The sequence below is a fragment of the Zootoca vivipara genome, chromosome 10, assembly GCF_965207765.1.
Source record: "Zootoca vivipara chromosome 10, rZooViv2.hap1.1, whole genome shotgun sequence".
Classification (NCBI taxonomy): Eukaryota; Metazoa; Chordata; class Lepidosauria; order Squamata; family Lacertidae; genus Zootoca; species Zootoca vivipara.
In genome coordinates, this window is record NC_142593.1 from 3,434,637 (window position 1) to 3,456,515 (window position 21,879).

At 44.9% G+C, this 21,879-nt stretch overlaps 1 protein-coding gene across 4 annotated transcripts in view; it reads left to right on the forward strand.

The window, feature by feature from the left end:
- The first annotated feature begins 392 nt into the window (after positions 1-392).
- The window catches only part of PCSK5 (proprotein convertase subtilisin/kexin type 5), a 226,986-nt gene continuing 205,499 nt past the window's right edge, over positions 393-21,879 (forward strand). For 2 of the 4 annotated variants that reach the window (XM_060280059.2, XM_035099988.3), the window contains exon 1: positions 565-1,489. In XM_060280059.2, the coding sequence (XP_060136042.2) occupies positions 1,289-1,489 (201 nt within the window). In that variant the 5' untranslated portion in view covers positions 565-1,288. Of the gene's footprint in view, positions 1,490-4,159; positions 4,263-21,879 lie in introns of those variants that run through there. The other 2 variants (XM_035099987.3, XM_088652943.1) reach the window with 2 other exon arrangements.

The following is a 21,879-nucleotide window of genomic DNA, read 5'->3' on the forward strand; positions in this document are numbered from 1 at the left end:
AATCTCAGTAAAATTGTGTTTTGCTTTTAAACTTGTATGTATGACGAACACCAGTCCCACAATAAACATGTGTCTGGAAGCACTACTCAGTCTGACCGTGCAAAAAGCTTCCCAAAAGAAACATCATTTGAAGACTATGCATTATTGCAGACTCAGCTATTCACCCTGTCTAGTAACATGTTGCTTTTGTTTTAACTACAGTACATCTCTCCCCCCCCCCACCACCTGTTGTTTTTTAAACCACGCTCCAAGAAGACTACTGTGAAACTCAAGCACATGCTCCCTGCTTTGGACTAGTGGGTCTTAATAGAGTTCTGCTGCTGCGTGGATTCTCGCTCTCGCTCTCTCGTGGCCCAGACAGAGCAGTTGCCCGCATTTTAAAATACAGTACTAGTAAACTGTATTTCTTGTACGTTTCTTTCTGTCCGTCAAAAATACGCACCACGGGCTGTATTCTTTTTTTAAAAAAGCGACTCCCCTCTCTCCACGATTGGCTCAAGTCTTCCCAGTCGAGTCAGAATCGGGAAGCGCTAGGACCAGGCGTGCGCTCAGAGAGAGAGAGGGGGAGACTGAGAGACGGCGGGCATCGGACGGGAGGGGAATTGAGAACCTCTTATATGCGGAGAAGGCTACTGCTGCCATTTCCACTCACTCTCCGCGTTCCCCCTTCCAGAACCGGGAGGGCGGCGAGGAGAGGAGGAGGAGGAGGGGGGTGGTGAGAGGGAGGCGACCGAGCCTGACTGAACTGGGGCGCTCGGCTGCCAAGACTCACACACTGCCTGCTGCTGCTGCTGTTTCGACTCTGCACAAGTGAGGAGACGGGGAAGAAAAGCGAGACGGCACCGAGTGCTGGCGAGGAAAGCCCCCGAGGAAGCACGAGAAAGAGACAACCCCCTCCCTTCTCCCTCGAGACTCTCGTGGCGCAAGGAAAAAGACGGGAGCTGCAGAAAGTGGGGTGGGAGGGTCGGGTTTTTCTTGAAAAACAAACAAACTTTCAACGCCTCGAAGTAGAGAATTGGGAAACGTGGAGGAGCTTTCTGCTCTGGCGCCTGGGCCACGGAAGCCCCCTCCGGAGCTCCCATGCACTGATTCCAAGTTCTGGCTGGCTTCCTTCCCGAGGTCACTTTCGGTTCCCGCTGCGGGCGAAGGTGCCTGGAGGTGAGCGGGGAAGCGCGAGAAAAGCCGAGGAAGGAGCGGAGAGAAGTTTCTTTCGGAGCAAGAACGCGACGTCGGGGAGGTCTTTTCGCGCGTCCGTGTTGTTGTGGCTTCGCGGAAAGACGCCGACAAGATGGGCTGGAAGAGCGGCTGGCGCTGCTGCGGAGTCCGGAGCGGAGGGGACTTTCTGTGCCTGCTGACCCTCTGGCTGGGCTTCTTGCTCCCCGCCTGCAGGACTCGCTTGTACACCAACCACTGGGCGGTGCGGATAACCGGCGGGAACCAAGAAGCCAACAGGATAGCTAGCAAGTACGGCTACATCAATATAGGACAGGTAACCCTCCGGCCAAAGGCCCCCCCCCCCGCGCGCTCGCCCCACGGTTTCGCGTCCCGCCGGGCGGGGAGGGGGAGGGGGAGGCGGCGGCGGCGGCCAGGCAGGCGCACATCTGCCGACGGGGAAAGGGCAGGAAGGCCCCCCCCCGCGGTCATCTCGTGCGGCGGGCGGCCACAAAAGGTTCTTGAAGCGGGCGAGCGCGCGCCACCGGGCGGCGCAAAGGGCAGGTAGAGGTCTGGCCAGGTCTCCCCTCCTTCTTCTCTTCCTCCTCGTGCGCGCGCCCGGCGGCCCGCGCGCGTGCCCCAGAGTTCTCGAGGAGCAACTCGCGGTCTCTGAGGGAAGTGTTTCGGGTCGCGACGGGCGTCTTCGGAGGGGAAGAAGGGCAGGCAGATTTGGAAAGGGGAGACGCGGGCTGGTGGGGAAGCGGAGGGAGGGAGGAATGCGAGGAGGCTCGGGAGGGCGGCGGGGCGAAAGCTCCCTCCGAGGGTGCGGGGGGTGGGCATCTTCCTTCGCCTCGGGGCTGCAATGGGGCACTTCTCGCAGGCTTCTGAAAACGGGGAAAGAGCGAAGCCGCTGAAAAGCCGTTCCCAAACTTCCGGTGTTGAAGAGGTAAAAGAGGCGGCGGGGGGGTCGCTCATAGCTGCCAAGTTTTCCCTTTTCTCGCGAGGAAGCCTATTCTGCATAAGGGAAAATCCCTTAAAAAAAGGGATAACTTGGCAGCTATGGGGTCGCTGCTTCGGGCAACGACTGTCTCCCTGTGAATTAAGGAGAGCGCTGCCGCCGAGGTTCGCGCCCTGCCCGGAAGACAAGCCCGTGGATTTGGTCCCTCTTGGTCTTCGGCTATTATTTAAGCCGTTGCAGAACTAATCCTCCGCACGGAACACGCAGATCGTGGGTCGGAGCTTCGCCCGGCTCTGCCTCCGTTTGAACCCGGCCCCCGGCCCCTCACGCGCAGTTTCTCTCGCACACCTTTGCCGTGAAGCTTTGCCTCCAGGCTGCTTGCTAAAGACATGCTAATAGGGCTGGGCGTTAATCGGAAGGAATGGCTTCCGGCTTTAAAGCTGGCGGGGAGTGGGGGAGTGGGGTGCTGATGAGAAAAGGAGGCGCCGGTTTTGTTTGTGTCCCTTCGTCGATCGTAAAAAGGCGACAATTGCGCCGAAAGCTGGGACGAAAACCAAGGGCGCAGCGAGGGGAGAAGGAGCCGCGCGCTGCGCTGCCGACCAGGTGGATTTCTCGGTTCCCCTGGAATCCTCCCCGCGCCCCGAAGGGCTGGAGCTGGTGGGGTTCCCGCGCCTGAGTCAGGAAGCAGGAATTCGATGCATCTGCCCGGATGCTTGTTCTGCTTCTCTCCGGGTTTTCATTCTTCTGCTGGGGGGGCAGATCCCCCCCGCACCCTCAGCAGCTAGTAGTCAGAGCTCTTGCAGTTTACAGCCTGGCCCTTCCCCGTGTCCTGAGCTCTCCCTTGCTCTTTGTGCAGTGGACTTTGAGCACAGCGAATGGAAATCAACATTTTAACAAGCAGATGGTGTGTGTCCCTCCTCATAGATGGGCCAAGATTTCGCCTCGGCTTCAGCCAGCATAACAGAGAAGGCGGCGGGCGGGGGTGGCGGGAGACAGGATCACATTTGTACCATTAGGCACCAGCCCTGGAACTTTTCACTACTAAGGATCCGCCCGCCCCCCTCCACATTTGGGAAGTATAATTAGGAATACCTTTGAACGGAGATGGAGTTAGCGGACCCTACTCCATTAACTCCACTCTTCTGCAATTAGGACACAGGCTTCTGAATCTGATGCTGAAACTTCAATTGTGCTAGAGAACCTCAAGCCACCCCTCTTAATTAATTAAACAAATTTCTGACAGTGGGTAAAGACTTAATCCCACCCACCTCATGTTGATTTATTTTTTAAGCTGAATGATGGGGAAAGTTACAGAGGCTTTGCTGCTTTGTTGAGGGGACAGGGAAATGAATGACACACAAAACAGAATACAGACTGAAAACAGTGGAAGCTATCTGAAGGCCCACTGAAGGAGTTGGCAGCTGGGCACCCATGGTTGCACATGTCCCTACAAAAAGCTTCCCCTGGTCCTCACAGCCTCCACTTGAAATTAGGCTTGAAATTAAAATTATGTTGTATCCAATATATTGTAATACGTTGTGATGTGTGCTTGGTTGTGTTTCTGCTGCTTGCAGCAAGTTTCTCTTTTTGCATATGTGTCCATGAGCCCAAAAAGGTTGGTGACCCCATGACCATTAGAAAAAATGGGAACAGTGAATGCCAATTGACATGACAGGGCTCAACTAATTGACTGTCAGGAGCATCTAGAGAGTGGCTGAAAATTCAGCTGTAATGCTAAAATCCAGAGAGTGCTGAAACCATTATGCAAGAGGAGGCGTAGGTGTTCAGCTTTGTAGAAGAAATGTTCAGGTCTGCAAGAAATGTTTTGAGGAACACTGTATGTAACTTTCAAAGTGCTTTAGAAAAGTACTTAAGCTTCAGTGGTATTTCTACTGACTTTTCATTCCATATATGTGGTTGGCAGGTTCTTTAATGCAGATGTTTGGGAGATGTCTAATGTTTGAATTCAAATGGATTAAAGTGGGCTTGCACTTATCTGACTTGATTTAAATTTACTCGTATAGGAAACACCTGGAATTTGCAGAATCCACAGATGTTTGGTTAACAAACACCTGGAACTAGCTACATTCCCCTGCCAAGAAAGAAAAAGGCAACGAGAAAATACTTGGACCCAGACAAATGCAGTCACTCAGTAAGGAAACACCTGCTGGATGCAGTAACACTTAGAAAATACCCTGCTGCTAAACTGTCATTCTAGACAAGAGGGAAAAATAGATTCTCATTACTGACAAAGTCTCTGTGATAACACATCACACATTTCATGGCACTTAGCCAGCTAAGGTGTGAAGCAGGCATCCCAGAGCATAATCCATGGCATGGTTAAAATAACACACAATAGAGTTTTGCACTTATTCTTTATGACCCCAGTACAGCAGAGTGTTTCCTTCTGGTTAACATATTTATTACACAAATGCAGAAGTCTAAGGCACCAGTTTCAACCTATACTGTACACATCTTTATTTTATGCTGTAATAACCCATAAAATACATTTGAGCTATCATACTATCAACCTCTCCCCTGCCAACTAGCTCGGATCAAAGGACAGTAACACTTGTTCATTTTTGTTGTGTCCTAAAATTAGTTCACACATACTGTATGATTACAGTGAAAGTTTCAAAAAGTAGTTTATTATAGCCCTTAATTTGAAGAGCTTTCTCTCATCTTCTATGAAAATGGAGTGTTACTGCACAGGCAGTGTAAAAATCTTTGCACAATAAAAGTTGATGTCAGCTACTGAAGTTGTATACACTAAAATACAGTCAAAAGAGACTGATCTACAGTCTACCTGTTGGTGCTCAGTCAGATAAAAAAACCTGTTAGATCAATGAGCACGGTAATGCAAATACTGAAGTGTCATTCTATGCTGATCTTGACTAGAAGCAGCATTTTGTGTCATAACATCAACAATTCTAAACTCTTCCTGTATTTTGGTATTGGTTATTCTTACTTCTGTTTCTATAGTTGAATCATAGCAGATAGATAGATAGAATCAATCTATCATCTACAGGTTTAAAAGTTACACCATGATAGAAAAAAATCTAATCAAAGGGGTATTCTGTCATCTAAACAGAATACCCCTTTGATTAAATTTCTTTTAAATCCCAGATTATTCATGTTCCATGGCTCAATATGTCTTATAGAGGCGTGAATTATACATTGCATGTACACATAGCACTATTGTTAGGTTACTCAAGCAATACAGTGAATTGGTGTCATGAGATTGCTTGTATGTAATAATGCCACACGCTTGTAGTATTAATAAAATACTAGTTAAGCTTCAACCTGGGGACAATAAATATTGGACAAGTCTGCAAGGAGAACAGATTGCTCAGATTCAGAAAGAGATAGTCTCTGCTATGGGAGAGTGCCAGAGCTCTGTCTAGTCAGGTTGTGTGAGATAAATTTCAACCTGTTATTTCCGAGGTTGTGGACAGGCTGCTTGGATGAGTGAAACCAACCACCTGTCTCCTTGATCCTTACCAATCATGACTCATAAAAGCGAGCCAGGCAGGCTGGGCAGTGGGCTCTGTGGGGTGGTGAATGTTTCCCTCTGAGGGAGTCTTCCATGAGCCCCTTAAAGAGGCAGTTATTAAACCACTTAAAAAAATAAAATACCAGCCAATGTGGCCAATTATTGCCTGGTCTCAAATCTTCCATTCCTGGGCAGTGGATAGGGAGAAGGCAGTCTCTTAAGCTACGTTCTGCTTCGTCAAACCATTTCCCCATCTACTACAGGGCTGCCTCCTCTGATTGGTAGAAGCTCTCTGAGGTCTCTGGCAGAGAGTGTTTCTTTCCTAGCTATGTTACTTGTGAATTTTTCAAGTGGAGATGAACATTGGCTCTCCTGCATGCAAAACCTATTCCCAACCATTACAGTATTATAATGATGTGCTAGTGTGGATTTTTACATGGGTTATTAGTACAGATCATGGCATTGGTCCAGCTAGCATTGCTTTAATATAAGATATACCCAGCAATGAACTATATGTGACCCTCGCAGGTAGAAACAAACATCCTGACCTTCACTGCAGATGGTGACAGCAGTCACGATGCCTGCTTCTTGGGAGAAAAGCAATGACAAACCTAGACAGCATCTTAAAAAGCAGAGACATCACCTTGCCTACAAAGGTCCGTATAGTTAAAGCTATGGTTTTCCCAGTAGTGATGTATGGAAGTGAGAGCTGGACCATCAAGAAGGCTGATCGCCGAAGAATTGATGCTTTTGAATTATGGTGCTGGAGGAGACTTTTGAGAGTCCCATGGACTGCAAGAAGATCAAACCTATCCATTCTTAAGGAAATCAGCCCTGAGTGGTCACTGGAAGGACAGATCCTGAAGCTGAGGCTCCAATACTTTAGCCACATCACGAGAAGAGAAGACTCCCTGGAAAAGACCCTGATGCTAGGAAAGATTGAGGGCACAAGGAGAAGGGGATGACAGAGGACGAGATGGTTGGACAGTGTTCTCGAAGCTACCAACATGAGTCTGACCAAACTGTGGGAGGCAGTGGAAGACAAGAGTGCCTGACGTGCTCTGGTCCTTGGGGTCACGAAGAGTCGGACAGGAATAAATGACTAAACAACAACAACATAAAGATTACCAGTAATCTCTAGGTCAGGCACCCCCAATTGCAGCCCTCCAGATGTTTTGGGCTACAACTCCCATGATCCCTAGCCAGCAGGACCAGTGGTCAGGGAAGATGGGAATTGTAGTCCAAAACATCTGAAGGGCTGGAGTTTGGGGATGCCTGCTCTAGGTATTAGCAAAATTTAATTATCACCTTTCTATAAGAAAGAAGTAGACTTCACAATTAAATCTTCTTTCTAATGTAACTTTATTATCTGGGAAATGTAAGTGATTGAGTGGGTGGTCGCTGAACAACTCCAGGCATATCTGGAGGATGCAGACCATTTGGACCCCTTCCAGTCGGGATTCAGACCCCATCATAGGACTGAAACCGCCTTGGTCAAGCTGGTCGATGATCTCTGGTGGGCTAGGGACAGAGGTGAAAACTGTTTCCTGGTTCTGCTAGATCTCTCAGCAGCTTTTGATACCATTGACCATGACATCCTTCTGGACCGTCTACAGGAGTTTGGAGCTGGGGGCACTGCTATGCGGCTTCTTCCTCCTGGGCCATGTCCAGAAAATGGTGTTGGGGGATGAGTGTTCAGACCCCTGAGCAATCACTTGTAGGGAGCCTCAGGATTCTGCCCTCTCCCACAAGCTTTTTAATATGAAGCTGCTGGGAGAGATCCTCAGGCAGTGGTGGACCTATGTTTTTGGGACCCTGAAGCTTGAACGGATCTGGGGGCCCCTTCGCAACCAGCAATGAGGTCTGGGTAACCACTGTTATTTTCTTCTGTGGGGTTGTTCCATGGCAGATCACTTAAAAAAACAACAACCCTCCTACATCTCAGATTTTGATTTATATTGCTGCACTGGATTATCTCACATGTCAAAGTCTTTTATATGACAAGCTGCCATTGACTTGTGCAAGCAATTTAATTTGGAACACTTCATTAGACAGAATGATCATATATTAATATAACAAACAAAATTGGTATTAAAATGGTATTAATATCATTAACTTGACAGAGGTAAAAGATGACTAAATACTGCTCTAATACATCTATATGTTGTTCAGTGGATGCAGGGTTACATATATCTGCCATTACCTAAGAATCCAAGGTCTGTTTTTTTTTGCTGTCCTTTGTATTCCAGAAAATAGCAAATGCTCCCAGGGATATTGTTTAATTGGTTTACTTTTAGGACATGATGTAAGAGGTCAGAAAGGCAGTAGTAGCCCTGTCAGGAATTCTTAAGAGGTAACAAACTATTCTTGCTCATATTCACTTTTCTATGTGAATTTGTAAAATAAATTGTCTATGATTTTATTCATATAGTCATTCAGTTTACCACATTCTGTGACTAGTTCTTTGATTCCCACCTCCCTCAAGCAGGCACCTTACAACAGGGGTCCTCAAACTACGTCCCGCGGGCTGGATCCGGCCTGTCCGGCCATTTCAGAACCCGCTGCAAAGTCCAAGGCTGAAACGCCATGCCAGGTTTACCTCAGCCTCAGCCTCATTCTCCAACCCCCTCATTCTGCTCCCCCTCCATCCCTTTGTCGCCTCTTCCCTGCCACGCGCTGCCTCCCCGCTGCCTTTGGTGCACAAGGATTTCACATGTCACGCTTGAAGTCAGTGGGAAATGCCTCTCGGTTTCCATGGGGTCCTGTGAGGGTCCCACAGTCAAACCCAAGTCTTTTTCTTTCTTTCTCCATTCAAGAAACTGACCAGCCAGGGTGGGTTTTGCAGTTTGTTTACAAACAGGTCCAAGTTGCAATCCACAATTCCCCAGCCTCTTGAGCTGCTCCTTCTCCTTTGAATAGGGTTACTCATGAGAAAATGGCTCCTGTCTCTCGAGTGCAAAAGGGCATGCTCAGGGCTTTAGAATTGGGTCCTTAGCTGTGTGCCTTTGGGAGTAAATTCAACCCAAAAGGAATGGGCTCTGTGGTTCCCAGTCTCTGTGTTAACTTCACACATCTTCCCTACTAAGCTCATTTAGGGAGAAGTTATTTGAGTGAAATTCTTAGTAAATTTTAAAAGGGTGGAGTGGGGCAGAACCAGGGTGACAGTCTGGCATTTAAACCTAAAGCCTATTTATTATTGTGGATTTTTAATAATGTTGCAGTATATATATGTTTGAGCGCTGATCATTCATATTTTTTTCAAACTATAGTCCGACCAACAACAGTGTCTGAGGGACAGTGAACTGGCCCCCTGTTTAAAAAGTTTGAGGACCCCTGTCTTACAACCACCATATTTGAAGGGGGGGGAGGAAATAAGTCTGGAACAATTTTTTTCTCTCTGTAAATTTTCTTGCAGTTCTGCCTAATTAAGGTTACTGTTTAACTTGAAAGTTTTCATACTCCTTCACAAACAAAACAGTAATTCAATGGGGCTTACTGCTAGATAAGTGCATAGAATTGGGGCCTCATTTGAGGATTAGCAAAGACAAACATTAACCTTGAACTCTTGATGGTTTTAATATGACGAAGTTTGGGGCCAAAAGGCCCAAAGGAATAGAAAACTTTAGACTTCAGTGAATGAGGATATTTTTCAGAACTTATGAGCAACAGGAAATATTTTTTAAAAGAGAAGACAAGAGTCAGATCTTACAAACCAGTTCTTGAGAAAACTGTTAATATTGATACTAAATTAATTTTGAGAGAAGTAGTAGTCAACCATTTCACTAATTGAAACTATTTAGTCAGTTAACCTGTCAAATACTGTTAAAATATGGTTGAAAAATACTACTCCAACATTTAAGGTTATGCTTAACTGAAACAGGCACATTGTAGAAACTGTTTTCCTCTCCCTGAAAACTACCTCACTCTTCAGCAAATTTCAGGACTGTAAAACATTTTCAGATATGAAAGTGTTTGCTTCTCAGCTTCCTTCCTTGCACTTCTTCAGAGCGCAGGTAGGTAGTGCTTTCTGCCTTCACTTTGAATTGCCTCCATGACATTCTCAAAAAGCCAAATCTACTTGGCTATATAGCATTGTATACTGTGTTTTTTTCTGGGGGTACGCATAACCATAAACATTTTGTGAATCTTTGTACTTTTGTCCATTTACTGTATTTATTTTTCCTGATTTGAACTATAAAATTGTGATTTTCTTGAGTCAAAATGAGAATACCCCTAAATATATATTTTTTAAAGAAAAAAAAGCACTGACTATATACTGTATATCACTATATATCCCATTTACCATAAGACCCCAGTTTGACTGGAGTCCCAGGATAAGAAGAGGACGTTTGTGAGAGGGAATTGTGCAGGAGCAACAAACAAGACACATTGTGAATACCAGTGAACAGTCACAAATATATATATATAAAATCAAGTAGTAGATGTTCAGGAATAGTGTGGCCCCCTCATTTCACACCAAAAAATCTTGTGAACCGCCCAGAGACCTGTGGGTATAGGGTAGTATACAAATGTAATTAATTGTTAATACCCCTAGTTACAATCAGTGCAGCAGTAATTCAAAGCATTAATTTAGTGGAACTCTCAGAAACCCTAAACGGCCTTGGTCCAGTATACCTGAAGGAGCGTCTCCACCCCTATCATTCTGCCCGGACACTGAGGTCCAGTACCGAGGGCCTTCTGGCGGTTCCCTCATTGCGAGAAGCCAAGTTACAGGGAACCAGGCAGAGGACCTTCTCGGTAGTGGCGCCTGCCCTGTGGAACGCCCTCCCATCAGATATCAAAGATTACCAGATTTTTAGAAGACACCTGAAGGCAGCCCTGTTTAGGGAGGCTTTAAATGTTTAATACATTATTTTATTTCATTTTTCTGTTGGAAGCTGCCCACTTCACTTACCTGTAATTGATTCAGGAGCTCTCATGCAAACCTTTACAAAAGTAGGGTGATGATCCACCATTTCTAAAAGAAATCCCAGCATTATGATATCCTTTAAGAGACGTGGTGACCAGAATTACACACAGTATTCCAAGTGCAGCTGCACCATTGTCTTGTATAAGGCCCTTCCAGTAGTAGTTACTCAGAAGGGTGGCGGGAATGGGTGATTGGCTGATAGGAGTGGTAAACCTGTTGATGACTGTTAACGACTGCAATTCCTGCAAGACCAATTGCAGTCGTTAACAGTCATCAACAGGTTTACCACTCCTATCAGCCAATCACCCATTCCCGCCACCCTTCTGAGTAATACCCCTCCCCACCCTCTGACTATACATAAGGGTCTGGTGACTTCTGTTTCAGTGTATCTGAAGAAGTGTGCATGCACACGAAAGCTCATACCTATGACAAACTTAGTTGGTCTCTAAGGTGCTACTGGAAGGATTTTTTTATTTTGTTTTGACTGCGTCAGACCAACACGGCTACCTACCTGTAACTTGTATAAGGCCATTATGGTATTTCCAGTTTCTGTTTTCAATCCTTTTCCTAATGGTCACTACATTATAATTCACCCATTTTACTGCTGCCACAACCTGGATCAACATCTTAACTGAGCTTTCCGCTATGATCCTAAGATCTTGGTTCTTGATCAGCCGCCACCAGCTCAGACCTCAATAGCATATATGTAATGTTAGGATAGGGGGACCCAGGTGGCGCTGTGGGCTAAACCACTGAGCCTAGGGCTTGCTGATCAGAAGGTCGGCGGTTCGAATCCCTGTGACGGGGTGAGCTCCCGTTGCTCGGCCCCAGCTCCTGCCGACCTAGCTGTTGGAAAACACGTCAAAATGCAAGTAGATAAATAGGAAGGTCCATCGGGAAGGTAAATGGCATTTCCATGTGCTGCTCTGGTTTGCCAGAAGCAGCTTTGTCATGCTGGCCACATGACCTGGAAGCTGTACGCCGGCTCCCTCGGCCAATAATGCGAGATGAGCGCGCAACCCCAGAGTCGGTCACGACTGGACCTAATGCTCATGGGTTCCTTTACCATATATTTTTATATATCTGTCCTGCCCTCCTAATGCCCACGCATCATTTGCCACTGTCCCAGATTTGACAAGATTAATGTTAAATTGTGTCACTGTTGCAGATTATTGTGGGAAATTTACAATGTTCCGCAAAATATAAATGTGCTTATTTAGATGTGTGCTCTTATATTATGCATGAAGAGCTGTCAGGTGTTACTTCTGACAACATTGGTTGAACGGGATGGAAATACTTTAACTAATTACACAATTGTTTTCTGTTCTGTTCAGTTCAGGTATCCTTCAAGTCTCCCAGTTAGGATTATTAGTATTTTTGTCTCTAGGATCTGCCATGGCCAGCTGCTGAGGCATTTAACTGTGCAGATGTAGTGGAGGGCAAAACAGGAGTGTGGAAAAGTTTGCAGCAATAACTTTTAAAGTTAAAAATGCTGCTGAAAAGCTGAGCCCAACTCCTACCACCATTTCCTTATGATGATATCTGGATAGTTAGGAAAAGAAGCTGTCATGTTGTGTTGGAGATTAGTTGGTATACTGTAGCAGGGTCATGGGTTCCAAGTCCCGCGTTGAGCAAAAAGATTCCTGCATTGCAGGTGGTTGAACTAGATAATCCTTGTGGTCCCTTCCAACTCTACAATTTTGTGATGCATCTCATTCAACATTGTCTGCATTGTCTGCTGGCAATGATTCTCCAAAGTTTCAGGCAGGGTCACCTTCTCTGGAGATGCCAGGCTTTGACCTGCAAACTTCCACAAATGCAGCAGGTTCTTTCTACCATGGAACAACGACCTTCCCCTTTCTTTGCTTACAACCCTAATGTCTTCTCAGGACAAGAGGTAACTGAAGGGGTTGGTGTGGGACTGAAGTTCTAGCTCCTGCTTCTCTTGTATGAAATACTCTCTCTACCAGAGGTAGGGATGTACTTGTTTAGGCTTGACACTAGACGGCATTCCTAAAGATGTGATCTGAACATAGTTTGTTAATGCATCACTCACTAGCTACTTTTTTTGGATTTGAACTATAAAAATGGTTATTTTCTTGAGTCAAAATGAGAGTACCCCTAAACATTTTTTAAAAAAGAAAAAAGCACTGGGAGGAAGTATATCCTAAAAATGCAATCTCCCGGAAAGTGTTCACATAAATGCTGCAACAGCAACAATACCCTGGTACAGGTTTTTTTTGGGGGGGGGGGAGCAGGAGATTTGAATGCAGCCATGAAAATTAAAGTATAATGATGTATCATCTTAAGTCCTGTGGCTTCTCCCATTCCCTGTAAACACAGCTTTGTGCCAGAAAAACATTTGTGCTTTTATACTAAAACATTCCTGATAAGTTGCATATGGGAGAACAGCTTTGTCAAGGACCACAGCCCTGATGCCCACTGTGACCCTGAACAAATCAGAGTTGATCAGGATTCAGCACATTTGCTTCCTCCAAAGACAGATTATCTCCAAGGCTAATGTTTAAAATGTAGAACAGTACAGTATTTATATCCATTTTTAGGCATGTATTTTCATAGGGGCAATGCACCCTTAGTGGGCCACATCAACCTATGATAGTTTAGCTGTGTGCCAGTCATGCTGCTCCAGTTCTCCCTCTCCCCACAGCACCTTGCACACTCCTCCACTTTCCCAAGTCCACAGCATGCTGCATGAAACTAGAAGGGGAAGGATGCAACCCAGGAAGACCCAGAAAACTTGAGGGAGAGGCAGAATGTAGGTCTTTTCTTTCCCTTCCCTGCAGGCTTTGGAGAAAAAAAAATGGAACTAATGGAACTTACTCCCTAGTAATTATGTTTAGGACTACAGCCAAACTATTTTTGAGTGACAGTAGACTCAGCTAGGTAAAGGTAAAGGTGCCCCTGACCATCAGGTCCAATCGTGTCCGACTCTGGGGTTGCGGCGCTCATCTCGCTCTATAGGCCGAGGGAGCCGGCGTTTGTCCGCAGACAGCTTCCGGGTCATGTGGCCAGCATGACAAAGCTGCTTCTGGCGAACCAGAGCAGCGCACGGAAACGCCGTTTACCTTCCCGCCGGAGCGGTCCCTATTTATCTACTTGCACTTTTATGTGCTTTCGAACTGCTAGGTTGGCAGGAGCTGGGACCGAGCAACGGGTGCTCACCCCGTTGCAGGGATTCGAACCGCCAACCTTCTGATTAGCAAGCCCTAGACTCTGTGATTTAACCCACAGCGCGCCCTGGGTCCCCAGACTCAGCTATACAGCTGCAAATAAAACATTTTAAATGTGTTGTAAAGTGCAGTATACAAATGTGACACTAGATGGCGAAAGAGAGCTATGCCAAATTCAATGTGTTTTTCTAAAAATTAAAAAGCATTTTCAGTGTTTTTTGATATGTGTGTAGATTCCATCAATGTTGTAAGTAATATTTTTTTAAAAAAATCACTTGATATTAGTTCCTGGATAAGACTATAGGCCTCCCTAAACAATTTCTGCAGAATTGACGGTTGAAGAGACAAGGCTGAATATTTTATTCCTGCAATGATTGGCATCTGACTGTCTCAAGAGACAATGGAGGGCAGCTGTGGGAGGGAAGTCAAATGCTGTGTTAGCAGCGCTAAAGTGACCTCCCTGAGGAGCAAGCCTGGCCAGTGTGTATGGAGCTCCTGTGCTACCCAGGCGACAGGACCCCACTCTCGGCCTTGTTGACAATGACGTACTTCTGGAAGCTGGCACTAGAAGTGTGCTTCTGGAAGTGCAGCTGCTGTGATGGCCTGCCAGGCCTCGCTGCAGTGGCAGGAGGTGGTGACAGAAGAAGCAGCGGCCTGCCAGGTCTTGCGGGAGGCGGCAGAAAAAGTAGCAGTGGCCTTGGAGGAGGCAGGGGAGGCGGATAGAGAACCAGCGAAGGAAAGGCAGCGGGGTCGGCGGCAAAAATGTTGGCGTGCATGCCTTTGGCTGGGTTCAGGAGTTGCTGGAAGGAGGCGTACAAGGCTCCATCCAACTGTCTTAGGGACGCCACTCGCGATTGTGTAGGGTTTCTTGCTTAGCCTTTTCTTCTCCCTGCAGTGCCATAGACTTTATAAATGGTTCTTGGATTGTTGAAATAAATGCTACGTATATTATTACTGATGTATCAAACTGTGGAACGGCGTTTACTATTTTCCATGCTTGGTTAAACTTTTTTTACAGATAGCCACATGGGGCAGAAAGTCTAACATGGCTGTTAAAGTTTTACTGCTGTGACAGTTGATGCTGATAAAATAAATGGATGAGATGGTGTGATGGATATTTAATACCTCAACAGATCACTTAGTGAATGAAACTCACCCCCAATAATACCAATGGGTTGGAGAGTTATTATTTCTCAGTAAACTGTATTGGAGTTGGTGATAGGGAATTACTTAATCAACCTTGATGCTGCAGTCAGTAAAATGAAAACATTGCAATTATCCTGACCAGTCATTTCTGGTTTTTGATTTGTAAGGCAAAGTACAATGTTAAAAGGCTTATTGGTCGTTGTGTTATTAAGTGTAGTATGGAAACAATATAACTGTTGAAGGCTACTGTATCAATTGCATTGAACACTGTATGCTCTTTTGGCATAAATGCAAATCTGTAGTTTACACTAAACAGGCACGCCTTGTTCCAAAACTCATCAATATCTCAAATTATTTATTTTCTCTAAGGCTGATTCCTTTGCTCATATCAGTTTAAGTGCATTGACTTTACATCTGGTTCACATGAGATTATATCAGAGTAGATACAGCATTTGCTGATAAACTAACAATCAGTGTGAAGAAGACTGAGCAATTTACATAGCTTACTCTGAATAGGGAATCTATTTTTTTTTTAATTTGGTAGCTCAAGGAGGTGAACAAAAATAAGGGAAGCCAAAAAGTGCAAGTAGATTAATAAGTACCGCTCCGGCAGGAAGGTAAATGGTGTTTCTGTGCGCTGCTCTGGTTTCGGTGTTCCGTTGTGCCAGAAGCGACTTAGTCTGGCTGACCACATGACCTGGAAAAACTGTCTGCAGACAAACGCCGGCTCCCTTGGCCAGTAAAGCGAGATGAGTGCCACAACCCCAGAGTTGTCTGCGACTGGACTTAATTGTCAGGGGTCCTTTACCTTTACCTTTTAAAGGAAGTTGGGAAGAGAAACCAGTATCATGTCCAAATGCAGTATGATGGCAGCTTTTCCATGTATTTAAATGTGTAGAAAATGGGGGATCTAGTCTAGTTGTAACATGTCATCTTATGGTGAGCTAGAAGAGGACCTTGTAGACAAACGTCCCTTGCAGATATGATGGACTGATCTGCTGTTAGTGTTCTACCAGCTGGTAAATACTTACATGCCCACATAGACATAACTAGGCACTGATCCTTAGTACTGATTCGACAGAATTCTGGTTTTTCCAGTTTGCATATTTTATTGTATCTGCTTTATTTTGTAAACCACCTTGTTATTTTTGCAATGAAAGGTTGGTATGTAAATGATTCTCAATAAATAATAAAATAGACTAGCAGAAAACACCAAATTGGGAGGGGTGGCTAATACCCCAGAGGACAGGATCATACTTCAAAATGACCTTAACAGATTAGACAACTGGGCCAAGCAAACAAGATGAATTATAACAGGGAGAAATGTAAAGTACTACACTTGGGGGAAAAGGAGAGGCACAAATACAGAATGGGTGATACCTGGACATGTGAAAAGGATCTAGGAGTCTTGGTAGACCACAAACTTGACATGAGTCAACAGTGTGATGCAGCAGCTAAAAAAGCCAATGCAATTCTGGGCTGCATCAATAGGAGTATAGCATCTAGATCAAGGGAAGTAATAGTACCACTGTATTCTGCTCTGGTCAGACCTCACCTGGAGTACTGTGTCCAGTTCTGGGCACCACAGTTCAAGAAGGATACTGACAAGCTGGAATGTGTCCAGAGGAGGGCAACCAAAATGGTCAAAGGCCTGGAAATGATGCCTTATGAGGAACGGCTTAGGGAGCTGGGCATGTTTAGCCTGGATAAGAGATGGTTAAGGGTCGATATGATAGCCATGTTCAAATATATAAAAGGATGCCATATAGAGGAGGGAGAAAGGTTGTTTTCTGCTGCTCCAGAGAAGCGGACACGGAGCAATGGATTCAAACTACAAAAAAGAAGATTCCACCTAAAGATTAGGAAGAACTTCCTGACAGTAAGAGCTGTTTGACAGTGGAATTTGCTGCCAAGGAGTGTGGTGGAGTCTCCTTCTTCGGAGGTCTTTAAGCAGAGGCTTGGCAGGCATATGTCAAGAATGCTTTGATGGTGTTTCCTGCTTGGGAGGGGGTTGGACTGGATGGCCCTTGTGGTCTCTTCCAACTCTATGCTTCTATGATTCTATGAAAAGCACCTGGAGGAGAGAGAACTGGGGAGATCAAAGCTGTAGATAAGGAAAGATTTTTATTCCCCTCGCCCTTGGCTTTTAAAATTTGATACAAACCCCTTTTTATACCCAAATGGTGCAGGTCTATGTTTACATATACAGAATGGCCAGTCCATCTAGGTCAGTCCTTAGCTTCCCCTATGAAAACATTATAATCCTTAATCTACTATTATATGTATCCAACTCCTCCTTCAAGGGCACAGTGGCACACAGAGGAGTATTATCGACATAACTGCCCTGTGTGGTAAATTAAGGCTGAGAGAATGTGAGTGACCCAAAGTCATCCAATATGAGCAGGGATTTAAAGTGGATTTCTTCATCCATACCAATATTTCTCCATCACACCCTGCTGGATCTCCATTGTTCTTGGAATCTCAAGACTGAAAGCAGAGCTAATCTGACTTTTTATTTATAAAGAACACAATTTTATTTAGTGTGCTGTTAATATTAGTTGACTTCCAGCACCTGAGTTGTTTTAAGCTGTTGCTCAGCGAAAGCTTGAACCTTCTGAGGTGCACAATGGCTTTTGCAGAGGGTTGAACAAATCATTTTTCCATTAAATGAAGGAAGAGTTACTTCTGAAAATCTACAGAATAATTCCCCCTTCACTTTTTATTAACTCACAATGCAAATAAAATATTTTATATTGACACATCAATAGATGAAATATAAAGACTATTCAGAAATTGTAAATAATTTCTCACTATATTTGCACAGTGTATTGATAAATGCAGTGAGAAATAACATTATGGGATTCTTGTCCACTTTACAAGAAAAAAAGAGAAAGAAATAACAGTGGACATCATGTCTTGTAGTTACTAAAAGTACCGTATATATCAACAGATCTCTTTTTGCTATTTTGAAATGTGCCAGGGAGAAGGCTGGAATCATTATTGAAGCATATGAATTCTAGGCATGACAGTTATGCCACATTGCTCTCTGGCAATTTTTAATCTGCTCTTTGAAGGAGAGTCATTTCTCAGTGACATCGCATTTGATGTTTAACTATATGTGCAGATTCAGCATCTTCAAAGTGGAAATGGAAGGGGGCAAAAGATACTGATGTAGCCGACTGAAAGTCATATTTAGAAGCTTACAAGCAGTATGTCCTTGTTTTAGACCAATTGCTGTGATTCAAAGAGATAGTGTTTCAAACACAGAGCTCGCACTGCAGGACATGAAGAAATCCTAGCATTTGGCATATGTTCATTAAGATGAGAGGTGAATATTTATTTCACAGTTGTTTGAAATAATCTTATTTTATGCATCTGCAGTAGAAAGGAGTAATGTAAATGTTGCAGTGAAATTGTGTGAGCTCACAGATGTAGAAAGGCAGAAACTCATCATCGGTGGAATTGTAAACAAATGGTCTAATTTTTACCATATCTCCTTTGCATTTAAGAAGGACTAAGATTACAGAAGTATCAATATTTTATCTTGGTAAATATTGTGTTCTGTTTTTCCTCACATACGGTATATTCTAAATATAGCAATCCAAAACAAGGGCAATACTGAGAGGGGGGGCGGATTGGAATGATCAGATGATCAGAAGCTCAGAGGAAGTTTTTTGAGATGACGTTAAAGCAGTTGGGTCTATTTCAGTCAAAGACCTATTTTGCTGGGCAAATGCCCCAGTGAAGTTTACAAGGGAGGGCTACCCACAATGACTTAATAGATATAAACTGTCTACAGTGGTACCTCGGGTTACGAACGCGATCCGTTCCGGGTCGCAGTTTGTAACCCGAAAACGCAATTTTGTGCATGCGCAAAGCGCTATTTTCGCGCTTTGCGCATGCACAAATGCGTGCAGCGCTTCTGCGCACACACACACGGCGAAAATACTTCCGGGTTTGCGCAGTTCGTAACCCGAGTTGTTCGTAACCCGAGGTGTTCGCAACCCGAGGTACGACTGTATTTTAAAACAACAACAACAACAACAACAGTGTATGTTGAAAGGCAAAACTGAATTCTCAATCTGTCTACATAAAACGGTTGCTTGAAACAAATGTATTAATTTATCCTTCCTTATGGAAGTTAAACTAACCTTTTTATGTCTCTTACTGGCTCAGAATGAGGCGTAATGTAGCAAAACCACAGATAATTTGACTTCATTACAAACTAATGTAGCAGGTGATTTTTATACATATCCTGGTAATATGTAGGGATTTATTAGCTCGCTCTTCCCACTTCCCACTCAAGAAGCCAATAGTTCAAAATTGTTCCCCTAGACAGAAGATGCTTTTTGCAGCCTGGTGTGTGAGAATAATCAATTCTTAAAAACGTCTCTATAAAAATATCATCAAATTGTATGTAATGCGGGTGGCGCTGTGGGTTAAACCACAGAGCCTAGGGCTTGCTGATCAGAAGGTTGGCGGTTCAAATCCCCATGACGGGGTGAGCTCCCGTTGCTCGGTCCCAGCTCCTGCCCACCTAGCAGTTGGAAAGCATGTCAAAGTGCAAGTAGATAAATAGGTACCGCTCCGGCAGGAAGGTAAACGGCATATCCGTGTGCTGCTCTGGTTCGCCAGAAGTGGCTTAGTCATGTTGGCCACATGACTCGGAAGCTGTATGCCGGCTCCCTCAGCCAGTAAAGCGAGATGAGCGCCGCAACTCCAGAGTAGTACGCGACTGGACCTAATGGCCGGGGTCCCTTTACCTTTAACTGTAAGCACAACTTTCAGTTACTGTGGGGGTTAGTTAGTTTCTGAATATATTTTCCTAGTCGTATATGCAGTGTGTTTTTGCTGTTATTGAGCTTTTTAGGGTAACTAAGATTTTTTAAAATATAGAAATTCAGTAAGCTAGATAAATATGTCAGTGTTGCTATATTTAAAATTGATACTGTACTTCACTAAGGGAGGTGGCTGGCTGATCTGCGATAAAGTCACAGCAGAATGGAGTAGGTAGAAAAATCTCTAACTGTCTCTGACTGAGCTGGCTCAGAGTTTAGATGAGAGATAGGTAGGGCAGACTAAGAGATAATACAGTGTATGTGGAACTGCCTTTGAAGACTTCTTAGAAACTTACCGGTATGTACTACCTGGAGCTGACCAAAGTGAAAACAACCCCACCAGTTCTACGCAACTAAATTGGCTGCCATTTCTTCCCTGAGCACAATTCAAAGTGCTGGTCCTTACCTTTAAAGTTTTGGGATTCAGATATCAAAAAGATCACTTGAGGTTGCTGCCAGAGGCACTTCTCTGAGTTCCCCTGGCTTCTGAAGTGAGGTGGGGGTGGCGGTGACAAGAGGAAGGCCTTTGCAGCTGTGAAGCTCTCTGTATGGAATGCCCCCAGGTGTATTTTCAGTGTGGCTTTAAAGTGAAAAGGTCTGGGGGGTGGCTGCCGCCTTTTATTCCTCTGCTTGGGGTTTATTGTTCTGCTGTGTTAATCCATATGCTTTTATTTTATTTTATTTTTTGACTGTTGTGCACTGCCCTGAGAGTTTAGAAGAGAAGTGAAAAACGTAAGAGGTTCACATGAGAGAGAGAGATGTCAGCAAGGAGGACTGGAACCAGGGCCTGAGGTTGTGTACATGGCCAGCTTAAAATGCACCTAAGTTGTTCTTTTTCTCAATTCAGATTGAAGTTGGCTGGGAAATGCATCAAATTACAGTATTTTGTATATTAAAAAATGACAAGAGAGTTACAAAATAGATATGGATTGTGGCTAACGTGTGTATACCACTTCCCAAACCATCGATGGAAGTGCACTTGATGCAGCGTAAATGGAAGTGTGTACATAGCTTTAGGAAAGCATGGGGCCCATAGCATGAGAAGGTAAAGACCTGGAGAAGAGAAGGAAAACTTGACAAGAGAATGCACAGAGCAAGAGCAAGAGCAGCCAAGCTGAAGAATGCTGAAAATCTTCTAATATTTGGATGCAGGCTTCAAGTACCCAAGTAGTAGTTTGCAAATTGAGTTTAAACAGTTACAACGGTCTATCAACATAATCATTAATTAGCTACGCAAATATTCAGACAAAGATCAGAAATGCAGGGAACACATGGCCCCTCTAGGTTTTTGAGCAAATTACTCAAGGAATATGTAGCAGTTAAGGCTGTAATCATAAATTTAAGTTCAATACAGTAGTACCTCGACTTACGAATGCCTCGACTTCCGAAGTCCGCTAACCCGGAAGTATTTTTGCCCCGCGCTCGTTCTGCGCATGCGCAAAATGGACGCTTCGACTTACGAAGGATTCGACTTCCGAAGAGCGCCGCGGAACGGATCGCCTTCGTAAGTCGAGGTACCACTGTATTATCTTTCTTTTTGTTAAGAATATTGCACCCAGCAGCAGCCAGTAAGGTGGCATGGGTGGGGCATCCTTGCTCTCCTGGCCTCCCAACACAGTGGGTCTCTAGTGTTTACCAAGAGGGAAATGGGAGGGGTAAGGGGGCAGGTGAGGGGTGGGGAACTTAGCCTGATACAGCGCAAAGTGACCGTCATCCCGCCTCTGCCCCTCCCACTGCCACATGCTGCACTGAGCCAAGATCCCTGCATCTCGCCCCTCCCTTCCTGTAGCCACCAAGTGTCTTACGCTCCCTCAATATTTGTTTGAAGGGGGCTCAGCCCCCCCCCAAAAAATATTGAGGGGACCTGGAGCAATGTTGCGGAAGGTTGCATCAGCCTGCGTGGTACCTAGAAACTCTGTGGCGACCGGCACAGCCTAACGGAAGGCTGCACTGGCTTGCACATGTCAGTAGATGTGTGACATCGCTCGCCACATGCATGCTGGGTCACCCACATGCCATGCATTGCCCCCTCAAAAAAAATGTTGGGGGCAGCCTGGTGTCACTGCAGTATATACATTAGTTCTGAGCACCAGAGTTGTCTGTTTCTTCTTTGAGTATTGCTGCATTGTACATAAGTAATTCCATATTATACTGCTACTGGCAAAATGTAA